At 39.9% G+C, this 19506-nt stretch overlaps 2 protein-coding genes across 2 annotated transcripts in view; one reads left to right on the top strand and one right to left on the bottom strand.

Moving 5' to 3' along the window:
- Positions 1 to 1041: 1041 nt before the first annotated feature.
- On the bottom strand, positions 1042 to 15000 carry Bhmt2 (betaine--homocysteine S-methyltransferase 2). Its single transcript, XM_026393259.1, has 8 exons — positions 14956 to 15000; positions 11507 to 11639; positions 9815 to 9906; positions 8711 to 8902; positions 6744 to 6891; positions 6330 to 6512; positions 5656 to 5884; positions 1042 to 1934 (listed from the first exon to the last, which is right to left on the bottom strand). The coding sequence occupies exons 1-8, from the start codon at positions 14986 to 14988 to the stop codon at positions 1853 to 1855; spliced, it is 1092 nt and encodes a 363-aa protein (XP_026249044.1). The 5' UTR covers positions 14989 to 15000; the 3' UTR covers positions 1042 to 1852.
- A 156-nt stretch (positions 15001 to 15156) lies between these two features.
- Dmgdh (dimethylglycine dehydrogenase) overlaps positions 15157 to 19506 on the top strand; it is a 60078-nt gene continuing 55728 nt past the window's right edge. The window contains exons 1-2 of the mRNA XM_026393263.2: positions 15157 to 15257; positions 18478 to 18652. Coding sequence (XP_026249048.1) covers positions 15157 to 15257; positions 18478 to 18652 — 276 coding nt within the window. The remainder of the gene's footprint in view (positions 15258 to 18477; positions 18653 to 19506) is intronic.

Below are 19506 nucleotides of genomic sequence, written 5' to 3'. Positions count from 1 at the left end.
TTTTTATGTGGTACTGAGGATCAGACCCAGTGCCTCATATGTACAAGGCAAGTGCTCCACCTCTGAGCCCCAGCCACAGCCCCCAGTGCTGCTTTTAAGTATTTTGTTGTCTCATTTAATTTGCAAAGCCCCCCAATGAAGACGCTTCTTTTGTTACCCTTTTTTCACAGAGGAGGAAATTAAGGCAGAAAAGGTTAAGTTACTATCTAATGTCATGCAAATGGTGTATGGCAAAGTACATTTTAAAAGCCTCAGTCTTTCAGTTTGGAGGAAATGAGGAAGAGTGGTTATAGGAAAGTTATAATAGCTATCTTAAAAAATTTGAAGATCTGGGTCTGGGGATATAGCTCAGTTGGTAGAGTACTGGCCTAGCCTTCATAAGGCCCTGGGTTCAATCCCCAGCACCACCAAAAAATAAAAAACAAATATTTTTAAGAGTTAACATATGGAAGAAACCTTAAGTTTGCTTTGGGTATTCAGATTTCAATATCTGAATCCACAGGTGGAGGATTTTGATAAGTGGATTGCTGGTTAATATATGGGATAACTGTCCATGAAAGAGCTGTATTTTAAAAAGAAATAAGTGATCTTGAAAGAGTGAGTCACTATTGAGCTACATCCCCAGTTCTTTTATTTAATACTTTGAGACAGGGGTCTCAGTAAGTTGCTGAGGGTCTTGCTAAATTAAGGAGCCTGGTCTAGAACTTACAATCTTCCTACCTCAGCCTGCTGAGTCACTGAAATTACAGGTGTGAGCCCATGCCTGGTACTCTCTCAGTTTTAATCCCTGTGTGTGAGGAAATACACACACACACACACACACACAAATATATAAATAATACATATATATGTACTCATACATATATATGTGATACATGAGAGAGTCTGTAACATAATAAATAATAAATATTTGTTATGATTCCAAATCATGTCCGTCTAATTTATATATTCCAACTGTATAAAAGGTAAATTATTTTAAATTTTATTCATCATCTCAAATTGATACAAAATTGTAAAGAGAAATAGATACACAGTAAATAATGTAAACATAAGTCAAGAAAAGATTAGAACAAGATGAATTTGAACCTTGTCTTTAAAAAAAATGTTCTAAAACCGTTTATCTCTTTTTACTTTTTTTTAGAAAATCAGCAATAAGTACTTCATCGAGTATCTATGATTATGCCTAACACGATGTTAAATAAGAACACATATAGAAAGTGCATTTCATGATTCTTTTCTTATATAGTTTATAATCTAGCCATATATAATTACAAACACACATTTTAAAAATTTTTTGAAACTAATACCTTTCAGTAAAGATTACCTTTGAAAGTAATCACTTTGGAAAGTTATACACTTATTTTAGTAATCCTGTTATTGTGCAAAACATTTTTTGTATCTTTTATTCTGTGATTGCCTTTGAAACCATCATACAAATCAATAAAGAAAAGCAGAATCTTGCTTTAGAGCATTCCTCTGCCTTCCTCAAGCGCCTAGTTCAGGCACATGAATTATTCACTAGGCTTGCTTCTCAGTGACTTCTGGTTATTTTAAATGTCAAATTCACCCTCAAAGAAAATTTGTCTGTTTTTGATGATGTTCCAAAGAATGCACCACAGCATTACTGGACTGTAGGTACTTGGGGACACGGGATCTTCTTACTCTGCATTTCCTGCAGCACCCTGCTCAAGACATCCATTGAACAGAAGCTCCATTGTCGCAGTAACCTGAACTGAAAGGACTACAGTGCTGTGGCTGCTGGGCAGCTGGGATGGCAGGGCAGGCTGAGGTCCGGGGGGCTTGAGGCCATTTCCATCTGTTCTGTTATTTCAGTGTTTTCTTTCTCTTCTCTTTAAATGTCTGGCTTTGATAGTGAAGGACAGAAAGGTCGACCTGAAGCTGGCAGCAGATTCTCCCAATACTCCCTCCTAGCCCTGCATTTTAAAATATATATTATTAATTAAGAGATCCATACTTATTTTATAAGTCCAGTATGTCCTATATATAAATGCATATAGATGTACATTTGTGCACATATATGCATATATACATACATGTATATATTTTTAAAACTTTAAATTTGGCTATGATCAGGCTAAAGTAGAACTTTTGTTTCTACAGACAGAACAATGATGTCCATTAATGCCATGGCCCTTTCCCACATGTCCATCCTCATAAAAATCATTAGGTTTCATACCACCTTTCAGAAAAAGGCAATGTATTTTAACTTTATATGTTTTGATGAATTATATTCATTAAAAATTTCTAAAAGAGGTCTTCTAAATCAACTTAATATTTTAATGCAATGAGAAGTAAGTGAGACAGTTTTTAATGTAATGAGCAAAGTCGGATTCTTCAAAAAAGTAACTAGGAACAGAATTCACACCACTTTGTCAGTGTTTGTTCCTTGCTCTTAGACAAAGAAAGAAGAGTACAAGGTTCCTGGTCACAGACCTTGGTGTTAAATATATTTTTAGTGTTTTTTTCCACTTTACTTGCAAAACAATGAAAAAAATCAATATTTTCAGAAGGTTGAAATTTCAGAAATCAGGGGTTTATATGGCTTTCTGTGAAATCATAAACTTCTACAAATAACATCAGTAGGTTTGGAGTTCATGGTGCAGGAATGTCTTGCTTTAGTTTACAGAATAATGTTTTAATTTCAATGGCTAACTAATTTTAAGAGTTCCTAGGGGATGATAAAGTAAACTGTTCTTCACTTATTTAAACTATTTTAATAACTACCAAAGTATGCTTTTCACCTTTAACTATATTTACATTTTGTATATTTTTCTAAATATGATACCTATAGAAAACATGTTCTCTGATAAATATATCTCACAGAAAAAAGTTTCAGCTAAGCAATGTCTTGCCCATTTTTATACTCTAAATAATTTACATTAGGAAAATTGTTCCAGTTCAAAAATGGATACCATTTCAAATCTCACTGAAATGAATAAAGAAGTACAAAATGGATTAAATTTTTAACAGCACTGAGTAGAGAGAAGACAGCAGAAGCTATGACTGGTTTCTAAAAAATGGAAAAGAGATGGTATTACAATGACAATCTTCATATATTTTGTGCATTTTATGTGATATATATGTAATATTTATGGGAGAGAGAGAGAGAAAGTACATACATGAGAGAAAGCGAGAACGAGTTAGACAGACAAAACAGAACAGTAATTTAGGGGAGCCCCAAGAAAAATGTCTTTAATAATAAAACGATTGACTGTAACAAATATTATAATTTAGAAACTGGAAGACCTCAGAGAAGGTGAAGGCCTATAATTTTTCCTTCAGCAATGAAAAAGAAAGATTATTAGAAATTCCTAGAAAACCAAATGTACAAGTACAAAGAAAGTCAACTATGAAGCAAATTGAAGTATGGTATGATCTGGACAACAGATGATAGAGAAGAGGATCCATTTGACTTTGATGCTTGGAACATTCTCCAAGTAGCTCAAGTTTTATAAAACAGGATTATTCCTCTTTCTCCGTGGTCTCATGTATATCTTTTAGTTCTGCAGTGAATGTAAAATCACCCCTGTAACAGGGTATTAGATTGGAAGTCTTACGATATGATAGATAACTGGTATTAAAGGTAGTTGCAAAATAGACACTCCATAGATGCATCAAGGTAAGTGGCCACGAACCTGTCTGATGACTCACCTACACTGGGAAATCTAGATCACAAAAGAACATCGGGCTAGCTATTTTGCTTGTGAGCAAAGAGGGTGCTGGGGTTGTAAATTAGCATCAGACTATATTTTCAGAGCTTGTCTGTTTAAAGGAAGGTGGGAGCCATTTGAACCTGATGAAAGTGAGAGAGCCAGTCTAGACCTAGCTAAAATCTAGTTTCAAGAGAATCACCAGGAAGGACAATGGGATCCCAAAAGGAATGTATATGCAGTGACTTGCTGGACAGCCAGTCTGAGGAGGAAGTAGCAGTTGGAGGCAAATGCCTATGGCATGAGAATATAGACCCCAGTTTCTAGTGGAAGGTTCTGAAGAACCACAAAAGCATTCAAGGAGATGGGCCAGACTCTGAGAATGCAGTCTCTATTAGGGTGCCAATCAAATGATGATAGGGGTAACCCCTTTACATTCTTCTTCCTTTTACTCCAAATCTGAAGAAGTCAGAAACGATGGTTAGCAGATGGAAAGGGAGGTTTGGAAGCATAAGGCAGAAAATGAGAAGGACCCACCTTGGCCTTTCTTGTCTTCCTGCCTGTCAAGGCTTCTGACAGACAGTGTTTGCCACCACTCCCCCACCCTGCCTTGCTGGGGATTGAACCCAGAGCCCCCGTGCTCTACCACTGAGCAAGACCCCCAGGCCCCAAAGAAGTTTTAAGTTTGAAAGCTGATTCCTAGTTTTGATTCCACATGGAACTGAACACTCTTTAATTACAGAGTTGAGGCAGTGTCTGTTAAATAATGTGATGATGGGGATTTCTATTGCCTAGGTCTACTCAGAGAATTCCTGGGGCATGTCAGTATTTTCCATTGTGTGTGACAAAGGAAAGAGTTCACCTGTTGATCAAGTTTAAAGAAAAAGGGGAGATAAAAATAAATTTCAGTCCTGCTATTTAGCATGACAAGTATGGTAATATTGTAAATGTTATTCACTGGCTTTACATTTTGGAGTCAACCTACAGACAAGCCTTGGAAGACTTTATATAATTACAGAACAGAACATAATGGTTATAAGCCTTGATGATGTAAAAGTACTGGTATAACTTAAAGGAGTTAAAATATAGATGGGGAAGCTAGTTCAAAAATGAATAAAGAAGTACAAAATGGATTAAATTTTTAACAGCACTGAGTAGAGAGAAGTGAATCAATTCTTATTTTATAGAGTGGAGTGAAGAGAGCCTGCCTTATAATGATGGATTAAAAATAGGCGACTAGTATATCATTTTAATTTAACAAGACAATCAAAAGAAGAAACAAAAACATAATGAATCAAAATTGGAAAGGAGAGAATGGGGGGAAGGGGTGGATTATGAGACTTAGATTCTTCAGCTTTTATAGAGGGTTATCAAGAATTACCACTTAAAATCGATAAAACAAGAAAGCAGAGGTACAAGACTTCAGAAAACAAAAGACAAGCAGGCTACCTGTGTGCTTACAGGTCTGAATATTTGTGTCCCCCCTGCTCCAAATTCATATATTGAAATCTAATCATAGATGTGATCACATCAGAAGGTGCACTCTTTGGGAAATGATCAGGTTATAAGAATTGAGTTCCCACAAATGGGATTAGTACTTTTATGAAAGAGACCCCAGACAGCTTGCCTTTCCCTCCCTACCATGTAAGGACCCAACAAGAAGGCACAATCTATGGGAAAGCAGGCCTTCACCAAACACTGGATATTCTGAGACCTTCATTTTGTATTTCTCAGCCTCTGGAACTGTGAAATAGAATTCTGTTGTTTATAAGCCACATAGTCTATGGTATTTTGTTAGGCCAGCTGCACAGAGTAGGACGACTTTGGAAAAGGTAATGGCATCAGGGTGGAGGATATCTTCTTTTTAATTTTAAACATTTATATACTTTTTGAATTTTCATTACTATGTGTATACACAGTCTTAACAACAATAAATAAAATGAGATTTTAAAACAATAATAAGGTTAATTTAAAAGAATCCTACCTTGCTCTAATCCAGGGTTTGGTGTGCATATTGAGACCACTCCCCCAGCTGTCATGTTTTTCTGATGCTGGTGGCAGAAATCCTCTTTCTGGGGCCAGCTCCTCTGCAATTGCCCTGATGTGGTAGGGCTCAAATCCACAGCACCCACCGATGTACCTGACCCCCAGGTTGTAGGCCTCTCTGGCATATTTTTGAATGTCCCATCTGGTTGCAACTCTGGGCTCCAGGGCTGTAATACAACAGTTATAGTATTTCTGTTACTCTCCCCATTTTTAAATGATAGATGCTCTGTTGAGCATTTTTTTTCCCAATTAAAAAGCTATAAGCTTTAGCTGGACGCAGTGGCGTGCGCCTATAATCCCAGTGTCTCTGAAGGCTGAGGCAGGAGGATCGAGAGTTCAAAGCCAGTCTCAGCAAAAGTGAGTTGCTAAGCAACTCAGAAAGACCCTGTCTCTAAATAAAATACAAAATAGGGCTGGGGATGTGGCTCAGTGGTTGAGTGCCCCTGAGTTCAATCCCCAGAACTCCACCCCTCCCAGAAAAAAACTCATATTTGAACAACATCAAATATTTTTGCCTTATGCAGTCTTATAAAACTATAGCATAGTTTTTATTCTATTAATTTGAATTTTATCACAAGAAATACAAGGACCTCTATACGTGCTTGAGCTTACCAAAAGGGTATTCTGGGAGATCCACAAACCCTCCTTTGCCACAGTCAGGTGTGTGGAACCCCAGGGACTGTATCATCAAGTGTGCTTTCAGCCCTTCAGCCCCAAGGCCCTCCTTCATGAGCTTTATCGTCCGCAAGCTGGTCCAGGGCCCAAATCGGCAGTTCACACCAATGATGTTAGCTCCTGTGTGAGGAAATAGAAGAACTTTTACATTTTATTATTTATTTGTCTATTTTTTTTAATAGTTAGAAGCTACCTTAGAGATCAGCTGTCCCAAGACAGCTAAAGAAACTGATTCCAGCTAATCCTTTTATTTCCTTTTTAGTCTTTTATTACTCTCACTATAATAAGCAAACACTGTTAAATTTCATAAACAACAACTGAGTTGCCTGTCACATCATAGGTCCAAGTTACCTGCCTTCCCCAGCTTCACGGCACATTCTCCGGGTGTCACATCATGCATGTCTCCCTCTGGGCCTATGCACATGGTAACTGCCACAGGTTTCCCCAGTTCTTTTAAGACTTCCACAGCCCACACAGCTTCTTCGACATGCTCAAAATACTAAGAGAAATGTCACTTTTTCTATTAGTCAAAACTAAAGCAGATTTTGAATTGTAGAACACAGATGTTGCAAAATGGTTATAAAAATGATCAAATATGTGCAATAAAACTTGCTAAGGAATATGTTTACAGCACACTAGCTAAAGAATATCTTTCCGAGTAAGTATTTTAATTTCTTCAATAATGATATATAGATTTTCATTCAGGGATAATTATTCAGTGAAATGATGACCATAAGTAAAACATGCACACAAGCCAGGTGTGGGGGCTCATGGTTGTAATCCCAGTGACTTGGGAAGCTGAGACAGGAGGATTGCAAGCTTGAGGCCAACTCTGGCAATTTAGCAAGGCCTTAAGCAACTTAGTGAGACCCTGTCACAAAATAAATAAATAAAGTAAAGGTATTGTGTCCAATTACTTTATTTATTTATTTATTAAAGGGGCTGGGGATGTGGCTCAGTGATTAAGCACCTCTGGTACCGATTGCTGATACCAAAACAAACAAACAATCAGAAAACCAAAACAACCCACACAATCATAAGTTTTTTTTTTTAAAAAATAATGATTTTGAAGAAAAAAAAATTTACTTAAAAATTTTGGGCTTGTCTTTTATGGAACTGGAATAATCTCTGAAAAATAAATAGCTTATCATATATTATAATTAAAATACTTTCAGATTCACTTCTAGTTATATATTCATAAGTGTTCAGAAAGTAGGAGAGGAATTATTGTCCACCGATGAGAAGATCAAATGCAGAGTGGAAGAGAGAGCTACTCTATTTCCTTGCCATTGGTGGCCACGCCATTTCTGGTAAACCCACATCGGTTGTAGGAACCCCCTTCAGTGCCACAATCCCCAAAATGAGCTTTAGGTAACTGGAGAAAAGCTAATTGAAAACCTCCTGTTCCTTCCCTATTGGCTTAGAAACACAGTCTGCAGAAGTATTGTATGAGGAATGATAGAATCAAAAGACAGGTTCTTAAATCAGCAAGTTGTGTTCCTACCCATCTGGAGAACCTCTAGGGCAGTTTTCGAGTCTCTGCAGATTCCATGCGGCTCAGGCTTGGGTGACACTGGGCTTGGGGAGATTGATGAGGCAGGGTTTGCCCTAGAGTGAGTGGAGTTATGGGGGAAGTAATTGCTGGGTTGCTGTTTTCTTGTATGGGGTAAAGAACTGGGTTGAGGGCTTGACTTCTGGCAGTAGTAGTTGTGTAGGGAAATGGGGAAAGAGGGCTTTCTTTTTAGAGGTGAAAGGAAGAGAAGGTTCTGGACCTTCATGTCCAATCCATGATCAATGCCTACTGATTCTGTCTTCAAAGTGTCACTCACATCTTATAGGTTGAAAGGAAGCAGAGAGGCAGAGAGAGCAAGGCATGGATGGAGGGGGCGAAGGAAGCTTCTCAGTGTTGAGAACTAATGGTGGGGCCTGGATAACCCCGAGCAGCCAAATGCCTCTGTAGCTTTTCTCCCTTGCTGTCTTTAGACCCCACAAGTCACCTTTCAGCCTGGCCTTGTCCTTGGGAGTCACTGTCCTCTTCCTCTTTTTCAGACTGTAGGGTGCCCTAAATTAGCCACTGCAACCACTTACACTTTAGAGAACCAAAGGCTACGGTCAGAGGATTTAGCCTTGGCCTCACAGAGGACCTGGCATACAAGTAAGAGAATGTTGGCCTGGGCCACAGTGAATTTCAACAGACCTTTGACCATCCACATGGAGGAAATGAGACCATAAGGTTGTCCAATTCCCTCAGGGAAGTTAAAGGTTACATAGTTACACACACGAAAAACAGGTTTAATCTTCTTCCAACACTAGATTACCTCTGCAATCAAGAAGTCCACATTTTTCCTGGCAAAAACCTCTAGCTGTTGTCGAAAAAGCTTCTTAATTCTACCTTCGTCCTTGTGCTGTTTGTACACTGATGTTTGGCAGATCCCCCCAGCCACCAGAGCGTCACCTTTGTCAGCCACTTCCCTGGCGAGGTCACAGGCGGCAGCGTTTACAGCTTCCCACTGGTGTTAGAGAGCATTTGAAATGTAAAATATAATGAACAATAAAGGTTGAGTACAAGCTTATCAACTAATTATTTAAACTGGAATATGAGAAGATGAGCAGAGTGGGGTACAATCTCCTCTGTAACTGGTGCCCTTATATTTCCATTATTGTACTTACCACACTGAATTTGAACAACTGTTTATTTGTTCACCTCCCACACTTGATCAAAAGCCTCTCTAGAATATGGTCCATGCTTTTGTATCATCTTTGTAACTAGCATAGATACTGGACCATAACAATAGTACTTGGACTACAACCATCGGCTATAACTCTTATTGGTAGCCAATAAGTGTTGGTTTGTTAAATGAATGAGGGAATGTTAACATTTGCAACTATTAACAATTTATATTTGCAGACTGTTTCACTGTACTTCCACACCCTTCATCCCATCTACTCTTCCCCACTGGGGTATGGACATAAGCTCTATCTTTATTCCCATTGTGCAGAGAGAAAGTCAACGATCACAAAAAGTCACACAGCCAATAGGTGCAAAGTTGGACATCAAACTCAATTTTTCTCACTCCTAGGCCAATGCAGTATTCTTCAGGAGGCCTGTCTCCAGACAGACATGGCAGAAATGAACATCATTGAAATGAGGTGAATGACTCATCTACAAAGTGTTCTTTCTCAAAAAAGACAGGACGGCTCTGATCTTCCAATGGCCTGTTCTGTCTGGTCCCGTTCCCTCCTTCACCAAAAGGGGCCGAAAAAACTTCTTTATTTCATATAAATGTGTATAAAATAATGAATTGCTAGATCCTGCCTGTGGATTTTGTAATGGGGTGTGGTAATACATCAGGTCAATTCCCATGAAGAGGTTGTGCTTATTGGAGAAGCTCCCTCCCCTCTGTACCCCAGTTAGAATTTACCTTGCTTTCCATATTGTCCTCACTGGCAGAAAAGGTGAACGTCTGCATGACATTCGAGCCTGCTCTCAAGAATTCCATGTGAAGCTGACGAACTACAAAGTAATTGTTTTATTTTAAATTGAAATTAAAAAAATGAAAGCTACAGAAGCTCTCATTTTCAGCAGCTGCTGTAGTGCACTCACCCCCATCTCTTTCAACCAGACCCAGTTTCAAACCCAGAACCAATAAAAAGCTGAAGCTTAAGTTAGTGAATTCTAGGACTGGATCTGTCATATGAAGAAGCCCTATACTCTCCAGTTGATCGACCTCAAGGCCTGGTGCAGTCACTTGTAGAGATGAAGCCCTGGTTGGCCCATGGTCCCTGGTCCCTTGATCTCTTGGTCTCGAGGGGTTTATTCGGACACGAGTGTTGTGAAGGATGCTGCCGTTCTATTGCAGTCAGTGCTGGTGGCCCAAAGTACAACCAGGAAACTCAGAGAGAGCCGAATGGGTATGTTGCACCTACCACAGGCCAAGTCAACAGCGAGCACTGGGGGGACCCCTGAAAGCCTGAATAATTTCCTGGGCTTCCCAGAAAATCATCCCTTTCTCTATCTTTCCTGTCTTTGCCCCCTCTCCATATCCTTATCTTGGCTATTTCAATACTTTCTTCCTGGTTTAGCAAAAAGACCTTCCAAAATAAAGAACAAGTTCTTGGGTCAGAAAACTTCACTTTCTGGAAACATCTGTGAAATAATGGGAATGGCCATTGGGTACTGAAGATACACTGGGCATTTCATATGGGTTAACTCCTTAGTCCTCATCACTAGTCCATGTCCTGTACCCATGTGACAGAGGAAGAAACAGATCCTTGGAGAGGTCAAGGTACTTGTCTAAGTCTATGACTTTAGACAAGTCCCTTGACTTGTGGGTGGTCAGTGAAAGAACCAACACAGGACCCTAGGTTTTTCTGCATATATGCATTAAATCAGAGCAACTCACAAATTTCATTTCCAGCTTTTATTCTTTTTTTTTTTTTTTCATGTTTCATTCTTTGCCCTAATTTTCCAACCTTAATTTAGGAGAACAAAAAACAAAACAACAACAGCAGCATCAAAACACACACAAGTTCTAATTTGGCATAATCAACCAATCCCATCACAGTTTCTACCTCTCTTTTTTTTTTTTCCACTTTCTTTAGTAGGAAAATAGTGTAAAACTTTGCCCTTTCATCTCTAGAACCTGGTTGTCTGTCCTCTGTTAAGCTGGTTAACTGCCATTAACCATTCTTACTATATATACACTGTTAAAGTATGCACATCAGTTGGGAGGATGAATCTGAAGCAGAAACAACTTTTGCTATTTAAGAAAGCTTTTAAGTATCTACAAGGTAAATATCATAGGACAACTACTAAAATATGTATTTAAGCACTGCCTGTACAATAAGATGTAAATGAGTAAGTGTGGGCATGCATGTATGCATGAGAAAGAGGAGGGAGAGAGAGAGGGAACAATTGAGGGGCAGAGGGAGAGACCGGCCATTTTCTTCTATGTGTTTAGACAACATACTACCAATGTCTCCACATCTTGGAGACAATTTTGCAACAGAAACAGTCCTCAGAAACACTGGTTCTTGGTTCTTAATTTTTCTCTCAATCAGATTTAAACAAAATGTCACTCAGATAAACACTCTTGGGTGATGTGTGCACTGACCTGCGTCTGGATGTTCTACCACTGCTTCGGGAGTCCAGAGCCCAACCTTCACGTAGCCTCTCTTCTCCAGAGTTATGAGAAAGCTGCCATCCCCAATCACAACTTCCCCATCGTCCAGACGTTCTAAAATACCCTGCAGAAGAGAACCAGAAATCACCTAAGCTCTCCCTGTCTCACCCCCCTGCCCTTGAAAAAAGAAGCAATTTCTAATTTTAGAAAAGGTTGTATTGTGTCCTTTGAGCTCTAGTTATGCTAAAATGATATCTCATGGTGCTTCAAAAAGATTGAATATACTATCCAGATGCTTATTTTGTGCAAAGGACTGTGAATGTTTTTTTCTCAGTATGTACTCTGGTTCAAATTATCCTGAGGTGCCAATTCCCTGATAGTTATTTTGGTTTTTCACATGTTTGTGGTGACACTGGTTGTTTCCTAATTAATGTACATTCTCTCTCTTTCTTGCCAATGTATTTTGTGGGGGGAGACAATGTCCTCAACTGAAAAAAAAAAAAATCCCAGCTCCCTTGATGTTGGGCGTGGCCTGGTGATACAGAAATGGCCAATGAGACATAAGTAGAAAACAGATAAGGATTTCTGGGAAATTTCTGCTTTCCTGATATCGATGTCTACTCTCTTCCATCTTGTCTCTCTCTCTTTCCTGACAGACTATCAATATAATGCCTGGGGCTACAGCTATCTTGAACCCTTGCTGCTGAAAGCTACATGCTAAGGCTGGTGGATCCAACGGGTGGCACGAGCTTGGCTTTTTAACAACATCCTTGAGTAGCTGCAGCAGCCATGGATTGCCCATCTTTAGACCTCTTCTGGTGGGGGGGGGGTGAGAAAAATAAACCTCTGAGTTAACCAAGTTACAAATTAAATTTAATGTTGCAACTAAACACTTCTAGATGGGAAGAACATTATTCTGATGTCATAGGTTAGTCTCCCACAAGGTTAAAACAAGTATATCTATAAAGCATTTCTATACCCATCATGTCAGCCATTTGATTACTGCAATGGTCTCTCATGCAATCCACTCCACCTGGAACAGTCTTCCGTTGCTGCCTGAGCAGAGCCTCACCGGACCAGTCCTGTTTGTGATTGCCCTTCCCTGTGTCCTACTTAACTTTGGTATCTTCTATCCCTGAATCCTCCTGAGTTGCAACATCTGGTTACTTGCCTGTTTCCTACTTTGTTTGTGTGATGCATGAAGACAGGTGGCAAATCTTTTTTGTCTATGTCCTTACTACTTCTTCTAGCACTTAACAAAGAGGAGATCCTTAATCAGTGGTGCTGACTATTTACTAGAGAGACAGGGCTATTTTGAAAATGTCAGCTGTTTCACATATGCCAGAATTTTGGCCCTGAAGACAAAAAGACAGTCACACTTTAACAGAAAAATTAGTTAGGGCTTTAAGAAAATTATAGTACATATTTTTACTTTCTTTAAGATACTGAGTCAAGGAAAAACATTTTCATCTGTTATCTAGGTGTGTTTGTCCAATACTTTAAATTTGCTATTTTTTTCTATAGAGCCATAGCAAAATAACTAAATCATCAAGATTTGAATCCAGAACATTTTAGCCTTCCTTTCTCTATTATCCTTACCACCTCAATTTATTAGTATACCAGTATAGTCTAGAGACAGCTTTAAGAATGACAAGAACAGAACTATGTAAAATTAAGAGCACTGTCAATTTTGCAGTGCATTTCTGTTTTCAATTCATCCTTCAGTTTGGCAGTGAGCCCACTTTGGATCTGAGAGTGAGCTCTGGGGTGCATTTATGTGTGTCTTTTGCAGATATCAATACCTATGATTTAAGATCTGCTTCAAGGTTATTCATACTCAGAGGAGGAAACCAACTTCACCCTGTGGTAGAGGGTGGCCAGAAGACCCAATCTGCCTACAATATCAGCTCCATCTGCTTGGAATCACCAGCAGGACTGCTCTTTTTGTTTTAAGAATTAAAAGAATTCTCTGTGGCAATTAAATGGAGTCTCCTCACTCATTAGCTGAGCAGAGCGCAGATATAAGTCCGTTCCCAGGTATACATTAATGTAGATTAGCAAGTGATAATCTCTGTTGTTGCAGGAACAGAGAGCTTGAAGGAATTGAATAGGGACCCTTTTAAGAAAATGAACTGCAAAAATGAACAAGGCATTAGGAAAGAGAAAAAAATCAGCACGATGTTCTTGGCTTCTTTGTCTTTTCATTAACATTATTTCCCTCGATGCCCATATTTTAATTTTTATAATCAGAACACATCAGTTTCTATATCTTGCATAACTATTATCATTGTTGTGTCCTCCCTGACAGCAGGTATATAAATGCTTTTACCTAGTTGAGACTGGTCTGCGATATACCTTCCTAACAACATTGTCAAAGCACTCTTCCTGTCTCATACTTGCTTGTTTCATTAGCTGCCTGGTATTTTGTTAAGTGACTGAAATTCAGTTTACTTGGAGTCCCCTATTGCAGGGCATGTTGGCCTATTTTTTTGGGGGTGAGGGGTACGGGAGATTGAACTCAGGGGCACTCCACCACTGAGCCACATCCTCAGCCCTATTTTGTATTTTATTTAGAGACAGGGTCTCACTGAATTGCTTAGTGCCTCACTTTTGCTGAGGCTGGCTTTGGACCAGGAATCCTCCTGCCTCAGGCTTTAGAGCTGCTGGGATTACAGGCGTGCACCACCACACCCGGCCCTATTTTTTTTTTTTTTAATATTAGTAAGCCAGTGGTGCATATTCCCAGGGCTATGTGATCCTCCTGCGTTCTGAATTATTCTGCTCAGGTGGGTCTCTTTGAAGGATCCTAAGCATGCCCTTCCTCCAAATTAATACCCTTTCTAATTTTGTTTAGTCGTCCTCTCCCTCCCCACACATTCCCAACTTTGTGGGGGAATAAAGTCAACATCCACCACATCCTGAAAGGGGCCAGGAGCTGGGGACCCCACACAGCCCACCTGCTACTAGCGTGGTGTCCTTCCACAGGACTGGTTTCAGGACAGCGGAGTGACTGGCAGGGCCAGGTTGATGCCTTTGCCAAAATGTAAGGGAAACTCCAAGGAGGTCTGGGACAGGTGACCCCAGAAGGGTTAGTGAGTGGGTACAGGTCCCTTGAGGGAGGAAAACGTGCACCTTCTCAGTTAGACCTCAAATCCCCCTCCAACATCAGTGACCTTGAGCTGGTCGCCTGAGTCCCTGCGTCTCAGTTTCCTCACCAGTAAAATAGGGCTAATTGGGAAGACGCAGAGACACTCTGTGGAAAGCACTCTCTGCAGGGCCCGAAACCCGGAAAAATCTCCGTGTTAATCGCCTGGCGATCGGGTAAACTGAGGCTCGGAGCCGTCCAGACTGGCGCTTGGCCGGGGACGGGGAGGGGTTTATATTGAGTCACTCCGAGTCAGCAGCCAGGGGCTCCGCGAGGAAGAAGTAGGGACACTTACCTTCTTGGCCCGGGGAACTCCGGCTGGTGCCATCCTGCCAGGACTCTGCGGCGCCGGCGCCGGGTCTCCCTGTGCGCGGCCGCCAGGAGCCCGCCCCTTCCCCGGGGGAGGGTCCGACCGCCGCCGCCTGCCCTAGCGGAGCTTGGTGGCTTCGCAGCAGGTGCCCTGCACCCTCAGCCTGGGCTCTGCCTGGGCCTCATCATGTTCCGCCCCAGCGCGCAGCGGCTGCGGGGCCTCCAGCTGTTGAGCTGCGGGTTGCGGGACTCCCTCGGGCGCCCGCGCTGGGTCTCCCGCCGGGAAGGGTGAGTGGGGCTCCGCCTGCACCAAAGCCGGTGGCTGGGAGGCTGCTGGGGTGGGAGCCAGGGGCCAAGGCAGTGTCTGAAGTTTGGAGGGTTTTGACTTCCAAGAAATGGGTTTTGGGGATTTCTCCTTGAATTATCTATTCGTTACAAAGTGAAACAGTATCAGAAAGTATCTGTGCAAAGTCTTTCCTGCCTTAGTTGCTCGACCCAGCCAATAGCTGTTACTGTTAACCAGAGATGGTCTCTGTGTAGGCAAAAGTCAGTGCGTGTGTATTCTTTGGTCTACTTATACCCTTTTGCAATTACCATTATGTCTTGGGAATTGTTCTAGATCAGTTCATAATGGTTTCCTATTTTTTTAATGGCTGCATAGTTTTCCATTCTGTTGATATTCTGTAATATGATTAAGCAATCTATTTGCTAATAGATTGTTTCCAGTTTTATTACTGCAAATAAAATACATGTGAAATTCTTAATTTTGGACACTTGTGAGAATCCATCTATAGAACTGATTTTTTTAAAGTGAAATTGTTAGGGAAGGGGTTATGTACATTTGAAAGATGGAAAGATAGCAACAAATTCTCCAAATGGGTGTCAAGAATGTACCTACCCTCTACCATTGTGTGTTTGTTCACTACATCTTCCTTGGTTCTTATAGTAGCATTTTTTTTTTGTCCTCGATAAATCTGGTATGTAGATGACAATGGTATTTTCTTATTTTAATTGATCTGTATTTAAACAGAGTGATGCTGAGCATCTTTTGACTTCCTTATGTTGACAGATTGTTCATGGCTTCAAGATGGTTCTGCTCACTAGTATCACTTAAAATTTGATGAAACTTTTATTTTACATCCTATGATCTGAAATTCTGGAATCAAAAGATTTGCTTTTGAGTTTCATTCATCTATCTTTTCATTCAATAAGTATTCCCTGGGTATCTGTGATGTGCTAGGCTTGTCCCTGATGCTTGGAATACAATAGCCACCAAGTCACATTTCCTGCTCCTCCAGTGACACAGCATGTGATCTCACACTTTGAGTTTCAGTTTCCTCATCTATAAAGTGGGGTAACATTTGCCCTGCCTAACTCACAGAACTGCTGCAAATTTTAAATAATTTGCATGTGAAAGTGTCTTGTAAACTGTAAAACATCACAAAAGTACTTATAACAATGATGATACTTTATCTAGTGCAAAATAAAATAGAAATTTAACAAGTTGATCTGTTTAAAACAGATTAGATAAAATGTATTATTCAAGACTATCCAAAATGTATTTTGCTGTATCCATTAGCAACATATAGTTTTATATGCAACAAATCAAAATTTAGATGATTTTATTTCTATTGCATGTTCTTAATACCCAATCCCAAACTATTAAGAAGATGGTTGATTTTAGAAAGTACTTGGTCCAACAGATGATTTAAAATTTTCCATTTCTAATATAGAAGATTGGTGACCTGGGTGGCCATTTTTGTTGTTGTTGTTGTTTGTTTGTTTGTTTTTTGTCTGGTTTCCACTTTATTGTTTGATTTTGAGTTTATTTGTAACCATCTCTAACTATTTCAGAAGAAATTTAAGATTTAATTAAGCTATAATTTAAAAACACTCTACGGCGTAGTCTGACTCCATTATGGAATGCTGGGCAGAAGGAATATTATAAATCTGATAACACTTTGTCGTATATTGCCAAACTGAACTTTCACAGCAGTTGAAGGAATGTTGAGATCCTTATCTAAATTTTTCTAAAATAGCTAGGATTTGGGAGCTCAAATCCAGGTTTCCTGATCTTAAGGTCTTTATTCTTTTTGTTTTAAATGGCTACTGTCCTAAAAGAAATCATATTCTTTCTTTTGAACACACAAAAAAGATCCTTTGAAATTATTATTGTTTGTCACTACTATAATGGCTTCAACTCAACTACAAGATATCTCCAGGCTATTAAAAATGGACTCACATGCAGAGTAGTCAGGTCATATGTGCATAATTTTTATTTTTACACAAAAAATTATAAGTCATTTAAAAACCACCTAAACAAAAGTATTTGGACATATTTTGGCACCAGAAAATAAGGAAGTACTCCAGGAATAATGCAGTCATGTCAAAAGGACCTGGGAACCATTTTTTTTTTTTTTTTTATGAAATCTGGGACAATTGATATTAAAATAAATGGTAAATAGCAATAGATTAAAGCCCATTGAATGCAATGAATATTCATAAATTCACATTAATATAAACAACAAAGAAACAGGGGCCCAAGGAAAGCACTTCCTTGCAGTTGAAGGCCCGTGGAGTTAGGAAATAATCAGGAGATACTAAAACCACTCTCTCTCCCACTATGTTGTGAACTTCAGAGCACAGAGGCAATGCCCCATCTGGCTCATCATTGCTATGGAGCAGAGTGCCCTGTTCATGCAGGAACTTAGGAAGTACTAGATGAATGAATACGAGACAAACAAATGGAAAAAATGTATGTAACAAAATCATAATCGGTGGCAACAATGAATAAATCCTTTTATGCTAATGAGGACTACCTTTACTAGAATTGCACTCTTTGGGGCACTTATATGGGAACAGCATGGTCAATAGAAGATTCAGACTCGACCACCATAGTTATTGTATATATTCATTCCACACACATATTAGATGTGGGTGCTGTGCAGGGGCTGGCATCAATGAGGAACATGACATCATTCCTTCCTTCAAGAAGCTCATGGTCCAGGAAGACAGATATGCAAATACATATGTTAAACACTGAGCAATAAAGACACAGGGGCTCATGCATGGTGAGAGGACATCTAATGATACAGATTGTTTTTCTCCATCTGGCTCTTTTCAGCCTGGGAGGGAGGAGGTAATCCAAGATTTATAGGTGTAAACTTCAGGGCGATTATAGTTTTTCATATAATAAAATGTGTGTGGTTTTTTTAAAATAAGAAAATTTATTCTCTAGATTCTTTGGTGGAGAGAAGCTACCTGTTCATTTCTTTGGTTATGTTATATACCTACAGTGCTCTAGAATTATTATATGGAATGGAACCCAAATGTCCCCTTCTCCCTCACCCAGTTAGGTTCCTACTCCAGATTTGTTAAAGGAGGACATTCACTAGGTGTTCATGAGGTGACTCACAGTACTGGGGAAACAGATAAGGGAAACCTAGACCCAAACTACAGCTACTGTAGGCTGAGTAAAGTTACTATTTTTTAAACAATTGTATTTCAGAGAGGAAAATCCACCTTTGCCTACCGAAACAAAATGGAAAGACAGAGCAGAAACAGTGATAATTGGAGGTGGCTGTGTTGGTGTGAGTCTGGCTTATCACCTGGCCAAAGCAGGGATGAAAGATGTGGTCCTGCTGGAGAAATCGGAGCTCACAGCTGGATCTACCTGGCATGCAGTAAGAAAAGCACCCTGAAATTGTCCTGTGTTCCAAATGGTGTACCCATCAGTCCACATGCTTCCCAGTCACAACTCCCCACTGTGAGCTTTCAAGAGTGAGTTCCCTGATGGGAACAGTGGTGCACGCCTATAATCCCAGCAGCTCAGGAGGCTGAGGCAGGAGGATCTCAAGTTCAAAGCCAGCCTCAGCAAAAGCGAGGTACTAAGCAACTCAGTGAGACCCTGTCTCTAAATAAAATACAAAATAGGGCTGGGAGTGTGGCTCAGTGGTTGAGTACCCGAGTTCAATCCCTGGTAAGCCCTCCCCCCAAAGAGTTCCTTCTCCATAGAGCTGGAAAGTGCAACTGCAGCTTAGCTGGTGTATGCACATCAGCATTTATTTAGATCATGTTTCTGTCTTGAACACATGGCCTCTGGATTCAAATCCTGGCAGTGCCATTTTCTACCTACATGGTTTCCAGCAAATTACTTCTGAGGTGTAAACTGAGAATATTAATGGTGCCTACTTGTGGGGTTGTGTTGAAGATTGAGTTAACATGGGTAAAGTTTCTAGATACACGGTCAATGTTTGATAATAAATGCTGGCTTTTGTGTAGAAGGATACTGGTGGGGTGATGCCAAATATAGGCCCAAGGCCTTTATCCATACTCCTCTCACCTGTATTTGACAGTCCTTTGATTTGTATTTATTTATGATGCTAATTTTGGTTTTGGCCTCATGAAGACTTTAAACATGAGGGCTGTGAATGTGCACTAAGCTTTTGTGTTAAGTAAAACACTGGACCAAGTTGTCTGCTCACTTCATGGTAAATGCAATTGTTCCGTTCCTGAACCATCATTGGGCATAACTAGA

The sequence above is a fragment of the Urocitellus parryii genome, chromosome 1, assembly GCF_045843805.1.
Source record: "Urocitellus parryii isolate mUroPar1 chromosome 1, mUroPar1.hap1, whole genome shotgun sequence".
Classification (NCBI taxonomy): domain Eukaryota; kingdom Metazoa; phylum Chordata; class Mammalia; order Rodentia; family Sciuridae; genus Urocitellus; species Urocitellus parryii.
The sequence above is the reverse complement of the archived record's forward strand: the minus strand, read 5'-3'. Positions and strand labels throughout refer to the sequence as shown.